At 39.0% G+C, this 21321-nt stretch overlaps 1 protein-coding gene across 1 annotated transcript in view; it reads left to right on the top strand.

Moving 5' to 3' along the window:
* Positions 1-21321, top strand: part of OSMR (oncostatin M receptor) — a 40059-nt gene that overhangs the window by 10596 nt on the left and 8142 nt on the right. The window contains 12 exon segments of the mRNA XM_060761413.2: positions 1622-1699; positions 3356-3525; positions 4788-4947; positions 5722-5991; positions 7988-8129; positions 10351-10505; positions 13542-13696; positions 14638-14806; positions 16341-16417; positions 17115-17334; positions 18852-19037; positions 20772-20873. Coding sequence (XP_060617396.2) covers positions 1630-1699; positions 3356-3525; positions 4788-4947; positions 5722-5991; positions 7988-8129; positions 10351-10505; positions 13542-13696; positions 14638-14806; positions 16341-16417; positions 17115-17334; positions 18852-19037; positions 20772-20873 — 1876 coding nt within the window. The 5' untranslated portion in view covers positions 1622-1629.

Genomic DNA, 21321 nt, shown 5'->3' with positions numbered 1-21321 from the left:
TTGTCTGCTTTGATAATCTGGATTATATGCCAGTGTAGAAGGGGCCTCAGAGACTGTTTTAACAGTTCCTTCCTCTAAAATATAGCTTACAGGAACTGGAAACTCCAACCAAGCTTCCAAGATCAGATTTATTTATTTATCGTGTCAGCAACAGACCAAAGAGTTACATTGCATTTTTTAAACAAACAGACAAACAAACAAAACACAACGTTTGCAAGCTTGGTAGTTGATTAAATGTCCTTTGACCTGTAGCTGGCCACTTGGAGTGTTTCTGGTGTTGCCGCAAGGAGGTCCTCCATTGTGCATGTGGCAGGGCTCAGGTTGCATTGGAGCAGGTGGTTTGTAGTTTGCTCTTCTCCAAACTCACGTGTAGTGGATTCCAAGATCAGATAAAATCTGATGACCTTAGGGTATTTAAAAAATAAAATAACTTTTTAATTGATAAATCAAACCATACAATTCACAATTTTGGACACAAGGTGGCAGGAAAGGTATATCAAATGCATATACAATGATTGCACTAAGGCTGAAAAATCCACTAATTTGAAGATTGCTGTGAAGTTATTGAATCATAGAATCAAAGAGTTGGAAGAGACCTCATGGGCCATCCAGTCCAACCCCCTGCCAAGAAGCAGGAATATTGCATTCAAATCACCCCTGACTGCATTAATTACAATGGAGTTTTTCCTGGGACCAGTAGTTAAGGCTATTTTTCTTTCTTTCTAATTATTACTGTTGCTCTTTTATCATTAACAAACAATGATATTAAGATTTGTTGGTATTTTAAAACACAATCTCTTGCAAAAAATATGTATAAATGAATAAATTTATATTAGGCTTTGCATTCATGTATGCTTTGCAGAATGGCTTCCAAGCATCGCAACATTAAAAAACATGCAATCTGGAGCATTTTAACTTGCCACATGAAAATGAATGATCACTGCCCAACAATCTGCAAATCCCAGCTATACTGTGTGTCTTTACCTTAAGGTATTTTGAAAAGGGGTATTTCAAGAACAAATAATGATAAAAATAGAATGTAGGTGACAAATGTCATTTGAAGGCTAGTTTTGTAAGTCATTTGTTATTCACTCTTTCTTGATTTACCTGATTCAGGCCCCTTCTACACTATCATATAATACGGATGATCAAAGCAGATAATCCACATTATCTGCTTTAAACTGAATTATATGAGTCTATACTGGCATATGTTCTTTATCTAAAAAAATTAAAATGATAGGAGAAAGCCGGTGCCATTTTTGGAATCAGCAGGTCAAATATATCCAGAAACAGGTCTAACATCTGAGGCACCTAAATGTGTGTTGTCCAGTTATATATTCCCTTGTTCTGAGATGTCAGCTATTGTCAAAATGGAGTTCATTTGGCCAGTTACAACAGACCATTTGAATCCAGAATTCATATTTTACATCAACACTGCAGGGAAAAATTCCTTTTCTTTCCATTTTATTTTCTTGTTAGCTCCCAGAGGAGAACATTTACCTATTTAGATCTGCCTTTCTTCCTACAGCTATATGAAAATGACTGCAATTGCTGCAGTTATTTGATAATGTAGCTAAAGCGCAGTGCAGAAATGTATTATCCTCTTGTATGTTTCTTTCAGGTAAAGAAATGGGATATTTGGTGTCTCTAGCAGCAATTTTAAATATACTGTTCTGTTTTGCCATGCCTCAGAGTGAAGGTAAAGAACTGAATATTTATTTTCCTTATTTGAAAATACTGCATATAAAAAGAATTAACAATTTCTAGTGTAAGGAAAAGATGCTTAGGACACATTTCAGTTAGCTAAGAGCTATTCATTCATTGTGTAAATGGAGCCCCCGGTGGCGCAGTGGGTTAAACCCCTGTGCCAGCAGGACTGAAGACCGACAGGTCACAGGTTTGAATCCGGGGAGAGGCGGATGAGCTCCCTCTATCAGCTCCAGCTTCTCATGTGGGGACATGAGAGAAGCCTCCCACAAAGATGATAAAACATCAAAAAATCAGCCAGGCGTCCCCTGGGCAGCGTCCTTGCAGACGGCCAATTCTGTCACACCAGAAGCGACTTGCAATTTCTCAGGTCGCTCCTGACACAAAAAAATAATAATAATAATTGTGTAAACCACTCATCTTATACTTTGGCCTAGTATGTTGTTCCGTCTATTATCTTTTAATTGCACAGCCTGTAATTTGATAGTGTTAGGACAGTATAGACACATGTGTTTTCTTTAGCCTTGGGAGACTGTAATAGCAGAACAATAAGGAAAAATATACCAGCATGCTACCATTCTCTTACATATTTTAAACTGATCAGTTATTACGCATTTGTGTGGGACAGATCATGATGAATAGGAAATTTTGGAAACTTGTTATCCTGAAAGATAATATTTTCAATAGGCTTGTGCTTTGAGGGTAAACGTTGCCTGGTTTCATGTCTCGGCTATTGTAGAGGGCCCTGATCAATTTTTGAGAGCCTTCTGAAAATGGGAGAGTTGTTTTTGGTTCGGGCCTCTCCAATTCAGACCATTATGGGGGAGGAGGTGGCTTCTGATCCACTGGCTCCCTTTCCCAGCATTCTTCTTACCTGGCACTTGCTGTTTCTCCTCTAGAGTAAGAGGCGCTGAGCTGCAGGCTTGCTCAGGGCCTGCCTGCATGCCCCACCACTCATGCCCCTCGACCCTCTCCAAGAGAATGTGACAGGGTGCAGGTCCGGAGCATGCCTGCAACTGAGCTCTGGTCCTGCCTGTATGCCACACCAGTTGCTACACAAACCCCGTCACACTCTCTGAGAGTGCGTGTGTGATGGGGCTTGCAGGCAGGCTTGGAGCACACTTGAGCAGATTTCTGTGTGAAAGAAATGGTAGGAACAGTAGGAATGTATTTTGTTCACATGTCTAATTTCCAAGCTCTTAACAATAAGCAGAAATAAAACTCAGAGAATTAATGAATCCGTGCTCCTTCTGTTGGCATATGTTTTCCCTGGGAATTGTAGGAAATTGTAGTCCAAACAGTTACTTTCATCAACTCTGAATTAGAGATTTTGTCATGATGAAATAGCAGACAGAGAAGGGCTAAGAGTGAAGCTGGGGATAGAGGATTAATAGTATCTCTTCCCCTGCCCCAAAGTTAATGTAATTGTAATGTGTAATCTGCCCCTCTAAACTATGTGGAGGGACAGACTATACATGAACCTATTACTATCCGCTCATATGAAAAAGAAAGCTTATGGGACTATTTCTAGGTAATGCTAGCATGCAAACCTGTTCTACAGAGTTGAAAATATTAAAACGAATCTGATTGTGAGTTTGGCTGGAGATGTTTTGTTTTGTTTTTCAATTTCCCTTCTTTTCTCCCACAGATAATAAAATATTTCAACCTGTAAAACTTAATGTTTCCATGAACCGTACTCTTCAGCAACTGTTACTAGAATTGAATGTCAATGATGATGTGGAAGCATATAACTCTGAAGTAAAAATGGATTATAACATCCAGATTTATAGCAGCAACGAGACTAATATTGTTGTCGATGTAAGTATCTTTCCACAAAAACAAGAATCTTCACATGTGTAAGTTCCTTACAAAAGCCTTCTTTGGAGGCTTTTAAGCAGAGGCTGGATGGCCATCTGTCGAGGGTGCTTCGAATGCAATTTTCCTGCTTCTTGGCAGGGGGTTGGACTGGATGGCCCACAAGGTCTCTTCCAACTCTACAATTCTATTATTCTAAGTTCCCAGAATGAGGTAAAGCATAGTTTTATTCTGAGTTCCCGGCTTCATCTATAGTGTTACATGTGTTTCTGAACCTGCAATAGACAAAGCAAAATAACAGAGTGAAGACCCCAAGAGGGTTGAAAGCTGGCATACGAAGTGCTGCTTGAGAACCAACCTGCTTAGTTGGAATATGTAGTAATTCACTTACTTTCCTAAGCACATGGCATTTATTTTGTCATAACACTCATAATCCCAATGTATTTTTAATCTTTGTTTTTGAGGCTTTGATGTTTCTAATTGGAATAATGTCTAAATTCAGATTTGCTAGAATGGTTGGTATTTACCAGAGTTTCGAATTTAAACCATGGTTGGAATCAGATTTTTAAATTTTAAAATACCAGCATGACCAGTGACCATGTAACTTTTTGAAACAGCTCCCAGGGTGATTCAGAAGTGCTTCTCTGTTTTCAATTCTGTCATTCACAGCTGTCTGTAGAGGTAGGACAACCGTTGCAAGCAGTTAGAGTCATGTCATTTTCAGTAGCTAGGGTTTAACCTACTCCCCTTCCCACCCTTGTCTCTCTTGTCTTTGGATGTGAAAGAGGAGGGGGCTTTGACTTGATTCCTAGTGCCTAAACAGTAACAGAGGGAGTGCCAGGTGAGCTTTCTCACTAGTCATTCTAATGCTTCCGTGTAGCACAAATGGCACACACGTCACCCTATAAGAATGACTTGAGCCACTTTGGCCTTGTGAACCAAAAAGGATGAATAGAATTAGAGTAGGTAAAACTAGATGTGTGGTAGGAGACTTTATCATGATTGTGAAATGGTTTAATTCCAAGCTGTGGTCCACATGTGACACCTGACTAGATTCTTGCAAACAGTATATGCTTATGGAAAAATCCATGCCCATCCGCATAATTCTGTAGTCAACATCTACTATGAAATTGTTCTGAATCTCTTCAGGGTACGTTATCTTTTGCTCATTTTATAGGAGTGAAGCTATAAAGACATATGGATTATGTTACGTCATTATTCCTGTCTTCCTTTCCAGTTGCTTACTCTTTGTTTTGTATACTTAGAAGAATTACACAACAATAATCAATAAAACAAACCACCCTCTGAAACTGACTTGGCGTTCAGCTGTACCCTTGGAGTGTATGCCTCATGGAGTAAGAATACGGAGTAGAGTAGCTCCTTCTGAAACTTGGAGTGATTGGAGTGCTTGGGAAATAAAGGATGGTAAATCGACTTTTCTAATAATAGGTTGTTCACCCTTCTGTTGTTTATTTTGGGAAGAACAATTCTACATCTGGATTAATGATTATCACAGTTATGCTAATGCATAATACTGGAAGTAGTGCTACCTTACATTGAATGAAGTCATTGTTCAAGTGGCTCTCCACAGTCTTTCTGATTAAAGCCAAATTACTGCAAACAGAAACAGAATCCTAAAGACCCTGGCCCACAGTTAAATACAATCGGCGCTGACAAGATTACCACCTGCCAGCTGCAAAAGGCCACCCTACTGATCAGTCCCTGTTGTTGTTATTATTATTTAGCAGTCCCAGGAAAATTCTTTACATTTTTAATTTTTAAAGAATTTTCTTCGTGCAAGTACTGTGCCTACACATTATTTCCTCACTGAGTCAATGGCATCTGAGTGTATGTTTTGCACACCAGGAAAATGACTAAGAATTCCACTTACACCTTCCAGAACAGCATCTCTGGAGGCTTGACCAGAATGTACAGGGTTAGTCAAAATGCATAGGCCAATAAGCCATTCAATTGAATGGCTTATTGGCCTATGCATTTTAACTAACCCTGTATGTTAGCAGGTATACACAGACATTGTAACGGTATTGTGTGTTTATATCTCAGTAAAGGCATGATGGATTCAAGTGAATTTCTTTCTCCCTCAAGATATGTCACTAATAGGAAGTTGACATAAGTTCTTTGTGGAATTTAGTAGGCAATGCAGGAAAACTGAATATTTTCCTTGATGTCTTTATTTAGGCATGGATTCCCTGGATGATGGTAGGAGTTACATCTTTCCACCAGAAAAAGTCATTGAAAAAGGTTCCAGTATCACTTTTTGCTGCATTGCAAAGAATAACGAGTTTTTAATTGGATATGTATTTAATAGAAAGCCCCATCTTAAATCAAAACAAAGAAGAATAACATTTACGGAAACGAATGTTCCACTTTCATTGTTTGGTGGCATAAATGTGTTTTGTGATTTCTTTCAGTCGAGTGACAGTCGAGGAACTCTTCTCTATGTGACGAGTAAGTAGAGTGTGTTTTCTATTACTGTTGAGCAGTAAGCAATGGTTTGGGATGGATAATCTGTCCATTTTACTTTTTTCTCCGATTTTAAAAAATCTCATATTTTTTATGTCTCGAAAAGACGATTTGCAAACTTGACAATTTCTCAGAAAGCAAATCAAAGTGAAATTTCCCACTCCTTTTCCCTCCACACTAGTCAAACTCAAATGTACAACTGTGTAACTACTTGAAAGATGTGAAGCATCTCATGAAAAAAGAGAGAGAGAGAGAGAGAGAGAGAGAGATGGCAATTCTAATTCATCATCACAAATATGGTTGAAGTAAAATCTTAACTCAAAGTTCTGGACCAAATTGGCAAATCAGTCAATTTGGGGGTTTTTTTTTTGTCTGTTTCCATTTTTAAATCTGAAGTTCTGTTCATTCTGAATATGTGCAAGTGTTCATTAGGAAACAAGGTGAAATGGCATTCCGACTCATTCCTTCTACTGACCCTTCAGATGCTATAGCTCTCATTAGCCTCAGGCTAATGGGAATTATAACCTAGCATCTGACAGGTCATACATTGTTCACTCTTCTGTTGTTTATTTTGGGAAGAACAATTCTACATTTGGATTAATAATTATGACAGTTATGCTAATGCATAATATTGGAAGAGTAGTTCATATGCAGTGCCTAAAGACCTTGGCCCTCAGTTAAATACAATTGGCGCTGACAAAATTACCACTGTCAGCAGCAAAAGGCCACCCTACTTGGATCTGCACACATTATTCGCAGATACATCACACAGTCCTAGACACTTGGGAAGTGTCCCACATGTGACCCAATACAGCAGCCAGCAGAGTGATCTTGTTTGCAGCGTACCAATCTTGTTGTGTTTCTAACAACAACAACAACAACAACAATTTGAGTGCAATTTTCCTGCTTCTCGTAGGGGGTTGCAACCCCCTAGGCCCACAAGGTCTCTTTCAATGCTATGCTTCTATAAATAATAAAACGTTATTTGTAGACACCCCCCCCCCAATCTCCCCAAAGGGACTCAGGATGGTTTCCAACATGTATGGCAAACATTCAATGCCAAAACTGGAAAAACATACAAACAAATTACATCAAGACAGACCACATTAAGACAAATATAAAGGTTTGTTTCTCTTCCTCTTTAATAGAAAGATATCCCATTCTTTTTGCATCCCAAATTGGGGAGATGCTTAATCCCCAGGATTATCTTTAATGTAATAGCCCCACAATTTCAGAAGTCTCTCTCATAGGAGATGCATTTATAATATGTCTTAGTTAGCTTGCAACCTCAAATGAAGACGGTTTTGCTCAGTGGGACTTTTTATTAACTGTGACAAAAATGTTAAGATTTCTGTGATTTATTTATTTGTCTTATCATCCTTTAAAAAACATTCAATTCTCACTCTCCCCCCCCCCCCCCCCTCAATCCCCAACTATTATTTGATTTTATCTGCTGTGGGCAAAGTGAAACAAAGGGCTACTACCCCAACTCAACTGTTCAAACTGTTTGTTTCACAAATTGACTTTTTCTTCTGCCTTCTGCATTTTACATTAGCCATTTTAAAGATTTTATTTATTTATTTATTTACTGTACTTGTATACCGCTGTTTCTCAGCCTAGCTGGCGACTCAACGCGGTTTACAACAAAATACCAAATACAATAGTATTTTTCCTTGAGATTCTCTGTGGTGTGATGGCTAGAGTGTTGAATTTGAACTGGTGAGACCCAATGGAATACACTGGATCATCTTTAGCATCTCCTTCTGCCTAGATAGAGTGTGTGCTACCTCTCCTATGCAGGCACAATGCATACAATAGATTGGTGACACCAAATGTGCATGATTACTGTTTGCTGACAGGTTTTCTGATGGAGTTCTGTTCATGTTCTATTTAACAGTAGTACAACTTTTACTTGTTTGGAAAGTGGCTGTATGGATAAATTCAAAGAATGAAACATTGTAATCTAGACTTGTTTTAACAGGCAAGCCTGATAAACCCAAAGATTTTGACTGTGAAACAGAAGACATGACAAAGTTAAAGTGTACGTGGGACCCAGGTCGAACAGATAATTATATTAACCTTCATCAGAATAAATGTGCAACTAATTTCACTGTGTCTGATGTGTAAGTAAGCTTGGAATAGTTTATATCTCACACATGCTTCAGGTCATGATGAGGAATTAACAGTATATTTGCCAACGTTGTGGGATAGCTTTAAAGGCAGTACTCAAGAAAGTTGAAAATTGTAGGAGAGTGATCATATCAATTAATTATTCAAGGGACATCAGTGGAGAAAATTCCTCTCATTATCTTGAGATCTACAGGACAGATGTCATGTTGGCTTTCCTCAAAAGCGTCCCAAAACACTTGAGGTCTGAGACAAAGAATAAGAAGTACCGGCACACCTCCCTCATATGTAAAGGATGACTGAAGCCCTAAAGGGCTGAGAATGGCGGTTAATAAATGCATCAAATAAATAAGCCTCATCTACACTGTCATTATAATGCAGATTGAGCTGGATTACATAGTCAGTATAGACCAGTGTTCCTCAACCTGAGGGCCGAGACCCCTGGGGAGGTCATGAGGGGCTGTCACAGGGGTCACCAAAAACCATCAGAAAGCACAGTATTTTCTGTTGGTTATGTGGGTTCTGTGTGGGAAGATTGGTCCAATTCTATTGTTTGATGGGGTTCAGAATGCTCTTTGATTGTAGGTGAACTATAAATCCCAGTAGCTACAGCTCCCAAATGTTAAGTCTATTTTCTACAAATTCCACAAGTGTTCAGATGTGGGCATATTGAGTATTTGTGCCAAGTTTGGTCCAGATCCATCATTGTTTGAATTCTCAGTACTCTCTGGATGTAGGTGAACTACAACTCCAAAACTCAAGGTCAATGTCCACAAACACTTCCAGTATTTTCTGTTGGTCATGAGAGTTCTGTGTGCCAAGTTTGGTTCAATTCCATCATTGGTGGAGTTCAGAATGCTCTTTGATTGTAGGTGAACTATATATCCCAGCAACTACAACTCCCAAATGACAAAATCTATCCCCCCACCAACCCCACCTGTATTCAAATTTGGGTGTATCAGGTATTTGTGCCAAATTTGGTTCATATCTTGCATATCAGATATTGCATTACAATTCCTAACAGTAGCAAAATTACAGTTATTTATTTATTTATTTATTTATTTGCTTTATTTCTATACCGCATTTTTCAGCCCGAACAGGCGACTTATGAAGTAGCAACGAAAATAATTGTATGGTTGGTGATCATCACAACATGAGAAACTGTATTAGGGGGTTGCGACATTAGGAAGGTTGAGAACCACTGGTGCTGACTCATATAATACAGTTTAACTGGAACTAGATTATTTGAGTCTACATTGCCATATAATCCAATTCAGTGCAGTCAATCTGCTTTCTGAAACTGCATTATATGGCAGTGAAGATCCAGCCTGAGATGTGCAATTGAAGATGCCTTCAACATTGGCATTGGGTTTAGGATCTTCCATATCTAACACTGACAGGACAATTTAGGTGTGCAAGATGAGTTGTGTGACACCCAGTTATCTTCAAAAACAGAAGAATGTGTTCAAGAGGGACAGCTTTGGAGCTACCACCACTATTCTATTGTATCTTCTACAGTATTATTCAATGGCAGGGCTTGCCCTGAAAGTGTGATAATTTATAAATTGGGAAATCCATTTTCCTTGCTTCCTCCTCCTCTGTGTTTGTTTCACTAGGATTTCACACAATATATTTGTTAACAGCCAAGGTAATAATAATTTACAGAAATAATAAAAGATTATATTGAGTATATTTACAGTTATAGGAGACCACCAGTGAATACCAGATGCATAGGAAATTCTATGAACTCTATGGGGTTGTTGAGGTATAACTTGAAAACACATACAGACAATGGATACCAATGATGGGTTATCCTAGGAAACAACTGTTACTCTAGTGTTTAACTCTGAAGTTAAGAGTGCAGCATGACTCACCCAACTTGTTCATACATCATTTTTCAACCTATGCAAATGTCACATTGTCCAGTCCTGAGCACACTTGATATTAACCATTCCTATTTTTTCCAAAGTTTCAAAACAATCCTTGAACCCTGGTTAAGGAGGAACCTGGATAGTGTTCCCCATGATTTGCAATAGTGTAGATGAAAAGATGGTGTGGAAAGGAAGGTGGTGGTGGTGGTGGGGATAAGAGCAGGCTTGAAATATACATTTCAGAAACTTGCTTCTGTTTTTCACTCTTGCTTAGTTTTCATATCTTCTCATGCCCTATTTCATACTAGAACTTTTTTCTTCCATTTCTCTCATCTTTTCTTTGAAGGTCAAATGGCCAAACATACTGCAGATGCGATGGAAATTGCAAACTCTGTGGATTCAACATTTCTAGTGAGCAAATGAATTACAGTTTAAGATTGACAGTTCAAAATTGTGTTGGACAGGAACACACCGATACTGTGGTTGATGTAGCCCAAAGGCGTAAGTTTTCTGTATATATTTTTCATCTTTACACCAGCAGTTCCTAACCTTTGTTCCTCTAGATGTTTTGGCCAACTATCAGGAATTCTGGGAGCCGAAGTCCAAAACATCTGGGAGATCATAGGTTGAGAACTACTGCTTTTCACAATGCTCATTGGCCTTTTCATGATCAACAAAATTGACCATGATGAAAATGTAGAGGATACATCAAATTGCAGCCATATCTGTTGTATTCTGTGAAGACAATTCTATAGTGAAGAAAACTTCCCTTTTCATTTAATTTCCAGTTGTGAACAGTGATGATATGTATTTCTATCATAAAACCAGCAGAGTCCAGAAGTAATTAATTAAAAAGGGGACTTGCACACATGGAAGTCATTAATTCTCTTCCCCAAAAAATTGGGATCAAGAAGCAATGTCCCAAAAGGGGACTTGTGCATATGAAAGTCAATAGCTCTGCTACCCAGAAGTGAGGAATCACAAGTATCTACAAAGGTTTTTGTAGATAGACACATTTTAGTGGGCACCTAAATGAAGTCATTGGTAGTACCAGTGAAGCCTTCAAAGTGAATGCGCTCAATCACCAGAATGCCACAGAAGAGAAGGTCCTTCCCTGGGCCCCCACATTAGCTGGAATGGGAAGTTTGTGTATGTATGTGGGTGTCAGTGAAATGCTTATATTGCATTTGAAGTAAATGTTTCAATCCGTTTTTGCTGCAAAAGCAATCCTGATCATAGCTGATACCTGCACTTCTAAGTTCAGGGCTGAACCCAAAGTACCCCTCAACTGCAAACCTGAGTTTTCATGTAGTGTGTGACTCCCATCCAACACAGGCTGAATCCTTATTCCCAAATCTGTCTTTTGACTGACCAGCAGCACCTCTATCTTGGATTAAGCTTTAATTTGTTTACCCTCATACTTTAAAGTCAAACGCCGGTATAGCACAGGAACAACTTTCTTGAAATTAGGTGGAAAGGAGTAGTAGAGTTGGGTGTCATCTGCATATTGGTGAACCCCAAACCCAAATCTCCACATGATCTCTTCTAGCAGTTCCATGTAGATGGTAAATAGCACATCTACATGGGACTGAACCCTGAGGAACTGTACAAGCCAAGGAGTAAAACAGGAGTCCCCAGCACCACCTTCTTAGAAAGCCCCTCTTTAACCTTTTCCTAAAAAACTAGAAGGGATGAGGCCTGCCTGATGTCACTGGGGAGGGAGTTCCACAGTTGAGGGGCCACCACTGAGAAGGCTCTGTCTCTTGTCCCAACCAATTGTGCTTGTGAAGAGTGTGGGACCAAGAGCAGAGTCTCCCCAGATGATCTTAAAGTTCTAGTAGGCTCATACAAGGAGATACATTCAGACAGGTAAGTTGGGCATTATAGGCCAAGACCAGCACTTTAAATTTGGCTCGGTAGCAAATCGGCTGCCAGTGGAGCTGATGCAACAGGGAAGTTGTATGCTCCATGTACCTAGGTTCTATTAGGTTCCTAACCATCTGAAACAGCTCTGCTGATCGGTTCTGTGCCAAAGCAATAATATTGCTGTAAAATGCTTTTTTTGCTGCTTTTATCATCCTACCATGGTTCTTCAGATAGCCTGTTTCCTGTTTCCAGTTGGAATTGCTTTGAGTTTTCTGCCAATGTCCGCCTAGTCTCTGTCACATGTGTTTCATTGCTGCCAGCTCCTTTGTAAACCAGGAGGCTCCACTTTGTGAGAAGGGACCCTGGTCATTTCCCCATTGCAGATATCAACCAGGGCTTCAAAAGGATTACCTGCCCAGGTAGCAGGAAACTCCCTAAGACCCATCAGGAATCCATCCAAATCCATGAGCTCCCTGAGTGGACCATCTTAATGGGCCCCCCACCTCTTCTGAGGCTTTAAGTCTCAGCAAACCTAAATGTGATCAAGTAGTGATCTGTCTGCGACGAGAGCACAACTTATTTCGCTTACTGATCCTTTTTAAAAAATGACTCGGTGCTCCCTGGAAATCTACCTTTTTTTAGAATTAGAAGAACGGTATAAGGAAATTTGGAATATAGCGATTAATGATAAGCTAACTTGCAATATTAAAATTAAAAGCGGAATATGTAAACAAACAGACTTTTGTAAAATATTGGGAAATTTTATTGAGTATGTGTTTAATGAGGGAAAGGGGTATAAGCCAGCAAGAGAAACAATGATATTTTGGAATGGTGAAACAACTTGAGTTGGTTGGTTCTGGTGAAGAGGGCACAAACTAAGGGGAAGGGGAAGAGGGAGGGGGGAAAGGAAATCTACCTTCTTTAAGTGAACAAACACAAAGATGCAATGAAAAGTTTGCATTCTTTTATGTATATTTGTACCTACATCATACAACATGGCACAGAAATATGTTGTAAATAAGGCATAAAGCAAAGAACCCTGGTGAGCAGAGCTGCCTCATCCAACCAGGTCTCTGTAGTACTGGCCAGGTCAACATGTTCATCCAGGATCCAGTCCTGAATGGGAGCTGTTTTCACCATTTACCAATCTAGGAGTGAGCAGCAGCATTTTCATTCCACGGCGATTATTAACAAGGCTATCCAGATTATTTTGGGATGGGATACAGTTTTGGGGTGACCAGCCCCCAACCATCTCCCTCTAGATCTGGAATGGCTGCTTCCTGCGGACCATGGCCCACCTTCTGTTGACATTTCCCTTCCCGATAAGTAGTCTATTATTTACTATGGATAATAGCAAAATGTGTGTATGAATGTGAGGTATTCTACCTACAAAGGGGTATGAAGACAGGCCCTTGTCCTCATGGTAGCCCTAAAAATGTTGCCCCCTTGGGTGGCAAACCTGCTCCCACTGTCCTCTGCATTTTATCAGGCATCTGGCTCACTTCACAGCTGGAGAAGGCCCACAGCTTCTGCTGAGTTAGAGTGGTGATAGGACTGGGTCTGCAAGGAGGATGGAATGATATAATTTGCCTCCATAGTTCAACAGATAGAGACTCCCTTCCAGGCAGAGCTGCACTTTCAGGATTTTTTCCCCTTTTTTAAAAAAACCAGTTCACCTTGCACCTCCTGATCAGCTCTCTGTCAGTTATCAAAATGCTACCACCATCCAGTTACTCTGGGATATGAGACCTACAAGGGATCCACTTTGGCTTCTGTGTCAAGTTAATGTAATGAATGACTTTCATCCTGAAGCAAAAGAAGAAGAGGTGAGTAGCATATATAATTAGTACAAAGACGTGTGCATTTTCCTTGCTTCTTTTTCAGATTCATAAAAAGAGCTCATAAAAGCTGCCAAAAATATTCCCCCCCCCCCAAAAAAAACCCCAAACAAACTATTGTCGTATATCTCTGGGATGTGCAGCTTTGATTGATGTATGAGCTCCAATATTAGTCCCCAGTACCCTAATATGCCTGGTTTTACTAGAAATACTGGGAGGTGTCCCAAATTGCCATTTTAAAAGCAAAAGTAGAACCCAGAAGTGACTAGATGTCCAATTTTGGTTTTGATTGATGTGCTTTATGAAAAAAAATCATTGCTTCTGAAAGTATCCATATCCAGAAATGGAACAAACCATTTAGAGAGTGATGTGGGGAAGGGTTGTTCTTGTGCACACATTTATCTTTATTTTACTTATTACCATCCTCTATCAAATGATCTCAGGGTGGTATACAATTAAATAAAAAGGTAACACAGTGTAAAACGGACAATAATTTAAACACATTAGAAGTATATGTAAACAATATGACCAATCAGTTTTCCTATAGCTGGATGCAAAACAATGGCATTATTCACAGCAGCATTTGGATCCCTTAAAGTCACCCTGAATGCTTGTTGCTGTGCATCTAGTGAAGAAAAATTAGAAGTCTGAAAATAAGTTTGTGAAAAAACATTTTGTTATTTATGCAGAAATACATTTCAGGATAGCATTTAACAGCTTCATTATGGGTCACAATTTAGAACTTATGCATTAGAGAAATGGTTTGGTTTTTTACTACTACTACTACTACTACTACTACTACTATATTATCTGATATAATAATATTGTGCCAGTATTATTAGTATATTATCTTCATTTAAAAAAAATAGAAATGGTAAGCAACAAAAGTCCACCCATTGCTTAATAATAGTTTCATTTATGTTTTGCAGCATAACATTACAGTATGGTTCAGTACAGGTTCACATCCTCTCATTAACCTGTATGGGTTGCAGTCTTATACAAATTATACTTTAAAAGTACGCTGTGCTGCTGCTGCTCATCTCTTCTGGAAATGGAGTGAATGGAGTAAAACTATAACCATCCAAACAAATGAATCTGGTGAGAAAGCTGTACTGCCGGAAATACGTTTGCATTTCTTAGTCTTACAGTCCTCTTCTGTTGGGTACTGTCTGCTTCTATGTAGTCTAAGGGTGCATCTATACTGTCAAATTAATGCAGTTTGACACCACTTTAACTGCCATGCCTTAGTAATATGGAATCCTGGGAGACTGTAATTTAGTGAGACCCAAGCACTGTTTTGCAGAGAAAGATATTGAACTTGTGAAACTACATCGATTCAACAGTGAAGGTGTAACCTAAGAATGGTGAATCTGTGGCCCATCAGAGCTCAGAAACATGATTAGGATTCTCTCTCTAAGAGCCATTCTTTCTTGTGCTTTATATATATCAGTTCTCCACTCTTATCTTCCAGTGACAATTCAAAATATTGGGCACATTAAAAGCTAGATGCACAGGTGAGAATTATTACAACCTGGCTGTCATTATTTATCATTAGTTATGGGGTCACCACTTTTAAAGATATGCTGAAATAATAAAGTTGAACCTCATCACATTGAGGTCAAAATTGCAGGCAATAGCAGGGAGATTTCCATGGATTATAGCAAATCTGGTGGGTGGAACTCTACACCCCATATTTTCTGCATCACCCCAAATTTCATCCCACAGGGGGAAGTGCTGAGCCCGGCTTCCCCCCGTTCTTCTCAACGAGAACATGGAAAATCCCCCATGTTCCTGCTGCTGCCTCTTACGACAGTTTCATCTCACATCAGGGACAGAGCCCTGCCAGAAGTAGATCTATGTTGTCTGATGCAATCTGGTGGGCTCCATCTCCAGAGTGAGGTGAAAATCTTGTAGGACAGGCAGTTTCACCTGTATGATGAAGTCCATAGTCTCTGTCAACTGTTCTGTGCTATTCTGCTTCTAACTTGGCTTTACAAAATGGTTGGATTGAGTGCTGTCAGGCCAATAACCTGGGATTGAACCCTTGTTTAGTAGGAAAGGTCAGGGAAAATGATGGGTTATGATCATAGTGGTGGTAGAACCTTCAGTTCCCTCTGCTATTCTTGAGGCTACCGTTTCTTACCCCCAAAATGTTGAATTTCTTGGGGTTTAAGATCTGAGTAAGCATGCATAGGATTCTAAAGGGAAGAAACTATTCCAATGAATTCTGTCCAATCTCTAATGTCAGTAATATAGAATCAAGTCATAATATAAATGATAATTTGTGATGGGTTAATGTCCCTCAACTCATCTTAATTTTAAGTTCTTTGCAGCACCATCCTCAAATCCATCTAATTCATTTCTACTTGCAGTTATACCCGGAGGTCTGCAAAGTCAGTGGTTCCCAAATTTTGATCATTCATATGCTTTTGATTCGATTGCTAAGGCTCCCAGACACCTTGGCTGATGGTCAGGTCTTTCAGGGGCTGAAATTTAATACACACTGAGAACCATTGCATAAGAACCACTGTGGTGAATGTCACCGTAGCCTTTCATAGTTGCCCACCTGATAGTTTTGATGAGAGCAGCCTTATCCCCATGATATTTTTTTCTTATATTGTTCATTTTTCAGCTCCATCAGGGAAACTAGATATTTGGAGTGATATTAGCCCATGTTTGGAGGAATGTAACGTAACTGTATTCTGGAAGGTAAGTCTGGTTGTCCAATCAATGCTGGGAGAGGAATTACATTAAAAAAATAACAGTCCCAAAAGTGCAAAGGTAATTTTTGCCAGTGATGGGAGTTTTAAGTAGTGCACATTACAAATTGCATATTCAGTTATGTTTGTGTGAAAGACCAATGAAGTTGAAAGTAAATAATTGAGTTGTTTCAACTAGAACATTCGAATATTTTTCCTAAAACGTTGACATCTTAGATAATTTTGAACTCTAGTTTACATGTTCAAATGCAATATCTGTTTGTTTTTCTGTGGTGGAGGTACTATGTAATGCACCTGATTGAAGAGATGACAGGGTACTATTGCCAAAAGTTTAATTCATTTGCCCATTATTACTGCAATGAAAAAGGAGGGGAACAGAAGTTCTGCAGCCCTGGAACCTGACAAAATGATCTTTGAACGCAGTACAGGTTTAAGAGTCTGAAAGCCATTGTACAAGAAAGTCCTTCTCAATGATGGCTTTCTAGTCTCTTACCAACTGGCATCTTTGACTGTTCTAGGATAAAAATGTAAATAAAGCTGGGTTCTTCTTATGACAAGGGAATAACGTTCAGATTTTTAAAATTACAACTCACCTCACAAGCAACTTTATCAAGAACTAGTAAAACCCACTTTGTACCATTAAACTATAGACTTGAGTTTGAAAAGTTTTGTTCTCCTCCTTGTAGACCTCGACAGACTTTCGAGCTAATGGAAACATCAAAACATATGACATATGTTGGAAAAATGTAGAAGAACCTAATGTACACTGTCAGTGTCATTCAACTGAATTAAATAATTACACAATTTCCCTTGGTAGCCAATCTTACAAAATCAGTGTCTCAGCAAGAAACTCTGCGAATGCATCAATTCCCTCTATGATTATCATCTCAACAACTGGAAATAATGGTTTGTACATGTAGACATATTGCTTCAAAGAACTGTTTTACCCTGAAATAATGTTCAGTTAGCCTATTTTGAGGAGTATTTTAAAATTGCTTGTGCACCCAAATCTCTTTATTCATTAACTTTCAATTGCTTCACCTGCATGACTGTATAGCTATATAAATATTATACCCATGTTTACATTTTTCTGATTCACTGGAAATGTTTAGTTTCAAGCTTAGTATGTCACTTCATTTGATGCACAGAAAATGATAAAGTGTATAGTAAAATATTCCCTGCCCCTTCCCTGTGCATATGGGTATAATTTTCCCCCAGGATGAACCAGACAGAGTCTGGAAGTATCTTATTTTTATACTCTGGCTCTCAGAATCTCCTATCCAGTACGGGTGCTGATCATTTTAGCTGACAGACTAGATGCAGGAAGTTGTAGTCCAAAAAACTTCCTTTCCCATGGTCTGCAATAAATGAACTATTTTACACATTTAAACATGGATATATAAAAGGTTTTATGATTGTCTTATTCATTATTTGATCCAACTGAAATATTTGTGTTTGGAACATTGTTTTTATTTTTCATGTTCTTATATGCACTTCACTTTATGCCTTTGGTTGTGATCCAAGAAGCCGGTTTACTTCTGTGTCTGGAGGAGGGAGTCTACCCTTTCTTTCTCGTTTCCCTTCCACAAAGACAATAATATTCAAAGGTTCATGGGTACGGCGGTATCTCCCACATCTACAAATTGGCTATGGATGTTTATCTAGCCTTCATGTACCAGGGTTACAATCTTTGCTCTTGGTGTAATATACTATGGCATTTTAAAATGGCTTGCATTGTCATTACTTCACTTCATGTCACTTTATTTCTTAATTAGTCGCTCTCCACCAAGGTGCTCCAAGCGACTTACAATCTAAAATAGCATTTACACAATATAAAAACATTCAACATAAAAACATTCAACAGTGACTATTTGGCAAATTAGATCTGATTACTTAAATGCACAACCAAACAGCCAAGTCTTGAGTGCCTTTACAAAAGGTCGCAACTCTGACATTGCTCTAATGTATGGAGGCAATGAGTTCCACAGAATTGGAGCACAGGTCAAAAAAGCTCTACGCCTTGTAGCTTCCAGGTGTACCTCCCTAGGGTACGTATAGGAGATTTTCCTGGGTGGATCGAGGTGACCACTGATGGAGAAAAGGAATTACCAAGGATTGCATATGTCACCAACAAGATTCTCTGCTCAAGAATAAAATAATGCCTCTTTTGCATTTTTCTTTACTTTGCCAGTGTTTATTCCAGTCATGGGGTGAAGGTTAGAGCAGTAGTACCATGGTTAAACGTAGTTTTTCTGTCATATTAGTTTCATTCCCATTTTTATCACTTATTTTTGGAGACCAACAAAATCCAACTGCTATCTCCATAATAATGTAAAAATAGTAATCAACCTCTGATCTCTTAGATATAACTTTTCACAATGATCTAAATGTTGCCATGCTCCTTCATTCTTTTATATTAAAAGATTTGAATTATTCTGAAGAAAGCACAGCCAACAATACAGAAAATGGCATTTATCTTTCTTGGAAGACTCAGGATACATATGATGGCTATGTGATTGACTGGTGTGTGGTTGATCCATTGTCCCAAACATGTGATTTTCAGTGGAAAAGATTTAGGAAGAATGTCTCTAGTACTCTCATTACATCTGGTAAGTAGAATGCAGCTTCATTGTTGTATTAATAAGACGCAATTGTTGTAATGGTAATTTATCTAACACAGTGGTTCTTAACCTGTGGGTTATTGCCTTCACCTCCTAGTAATCCTAACAGCTGGTAAGATGGCTGGGATTTTGGGGAGTTGTAGGCCAAAACACCTGGGGATCCACAGGTTGAGAACTACTGATCTAACACAACATCTATGTGGGTATAGTGAAGGCACATCATATTCCTGATGCATTCCTCCATAGCTGGCTGGTCCATGCCTCTCCTCTGTCCTGATGGAAACGTCTCTCCATGGACTTCCTTTCTGTTCCTTGCGTGTGGGTGCTCTGCTGTTTTTGCTCTAGGATACATAACTGTACATTTTCTGTCTGTGTGCATGTACAATCCAGCCCCTATATCCATGGGGGAATGCATTCTGGGACCTCACAGAGATATGAAAAACTGTGTGTAATAACAATTTTTATTAAATGAATGGATTTCAGCAGGCACATACCATAGGATACCTCTTTACTTACTTACTTACTATATTTATATCCCGCTATTCTCACTCAGAAAGGGGACTCAGAGCAGCTTACATAGTTTGACACAATTCGATGCCACAATTCAACAATATACAAACAATACAATATATAAACAATAAAACAAATACATATAATTAAACTTTAAAACATAGTACCTAGTCCTGCCATCATCCTTTACGTTGCTACATTATGCCAGATCCATATTACTCCACCCAACTGCCTGATTGCATAACCGAATTGGCACCTTTTTTCTAAAGACCAAGAGGGAGGGGGCCAGTCTGATCTCACTGGGGAGGGAGTTCCACAGCTGAGGGGCCACCACTGAGAAGACCTTGTCTCTCATCCCCACCAATCATGCCTTTTGACTGAGGTGGGATCGAGAGCAGGGGCTCCCCAGAAGATCTTAACACTGTAGCAGGTTCATCGAGAGAGATACATTCGGATAGGTAAGTTGACCCGGAAAGTTCAGGGCTTTATAGGAGAAAGCCAGAACTTTGAATTGTGCCCAGTAGGCTGGCAGCCAGTGGGGCTGATGTGAGAGGGGGGTTGTATGCTCCCTGTACATCACTCTGTTGGCAGTACTGAAATTAGTCTGTGTTTTACAATCAATGGCATCTAAGAATAAAAGAAATATGGTACTAACGAGAACAGCATTTGAATGAGATGCATGGATATGTTTTCTTTCTGAACAAAACTGACTGTGTATTTATGTGTGAACCAGGGTTGCCAGACACCCCAAATTTGAAGGGACAGTCCTGTATTTGAAAAAAAAATGGCCTGCATCCTGTTAGATTCTTTCCTAGGATGTCAGTTACCCCGTATTTCTGTTGCACCGCAGAAATGGACATTTTAGCAGAAATGGGCCAGAGAGGAGCTTGGGGCAGGGGGTGGGCCCTCTCTTCCTTGAGTGTTACTGTGAATGTGTCCCTTATTTTCATCTTCGACACCTGGCAACCCTGGTGTGAACACACACATACACACACTGCTGAGTGAACAGAAATGTCAAACACAATTTCACAGAGATTTTACACCCTTAAAAGTACACACACCTTTGGTATTCCCTAACTAATTTTCATTCCCATTCATTGCAATAATTCATAATTACCTGTTTCAACAAAGTAGTTTATTTTATGTAGTAAGCACATTCAGATTTTATGCTTACCTGTGTATTTCCTTTTTCTACTTTTCAAAAATGTTTAGATGACTTCAGTCCTGGTGTGAAATATACATTTAGGATATATGGGATGGAAGGAGATAGAAGTTACCTTCTAGAAAAAAAGGTTAAATATCTTAAAGAACAAGGTAAGTCGGTTAAATGGTGGAACTCTATGTGTTGAATCACTCTCTGTATTGTAAGGTCTGTGGATTGGTTCTGCATTTAGTTTACTCATAATTTTATCTCATAATTTTCTTTGCATGAATAAAGCAAATTTTGTTGGAAACTGCAACAGTCTACAAGCCTTCTATATTAGTTATATGTATATAATTGACATTGAGATTGTATGTATATTTTGATGTGCAGTTTTTCCTTAACTCTGTTGTTTGAGACTGTGGGAGGGACTGCAGACCATGTGATCAGCTCTGGAACTGTTCAGACTGAGACTCCATTTTAGACATCATTTGCATCAGAAGCAGTACAGTTTAGAAGTCAGCAGTGTTAATATGCTGCAGTATGTACTCAGTCTGCATTGAGTCAATGTTCAGTAATGTATTAGACTGAAGAGAGTGTTTAAACTTATTGTAGTGATAG

The sequence above is a fragment of the Anolis sagrei genome, chromosome 2, assembly GCF_037176765.1.
Source record: "Anolis sagrei isolate rAnoSag1 chromosome 2, rAnoSag1.mat, whole genome shotgun sequence".
Lineage (NCBI taxonomy): Eukaryota > Metazoa > Chordata > Lepidosauria > Squamata > Dactyloidae > Anolis > Anolis sagrei.
Note: the sequence above shows the minus strand (reverse complement) of the source record. Positions and strands in the feature narration are given on the sequence as shown.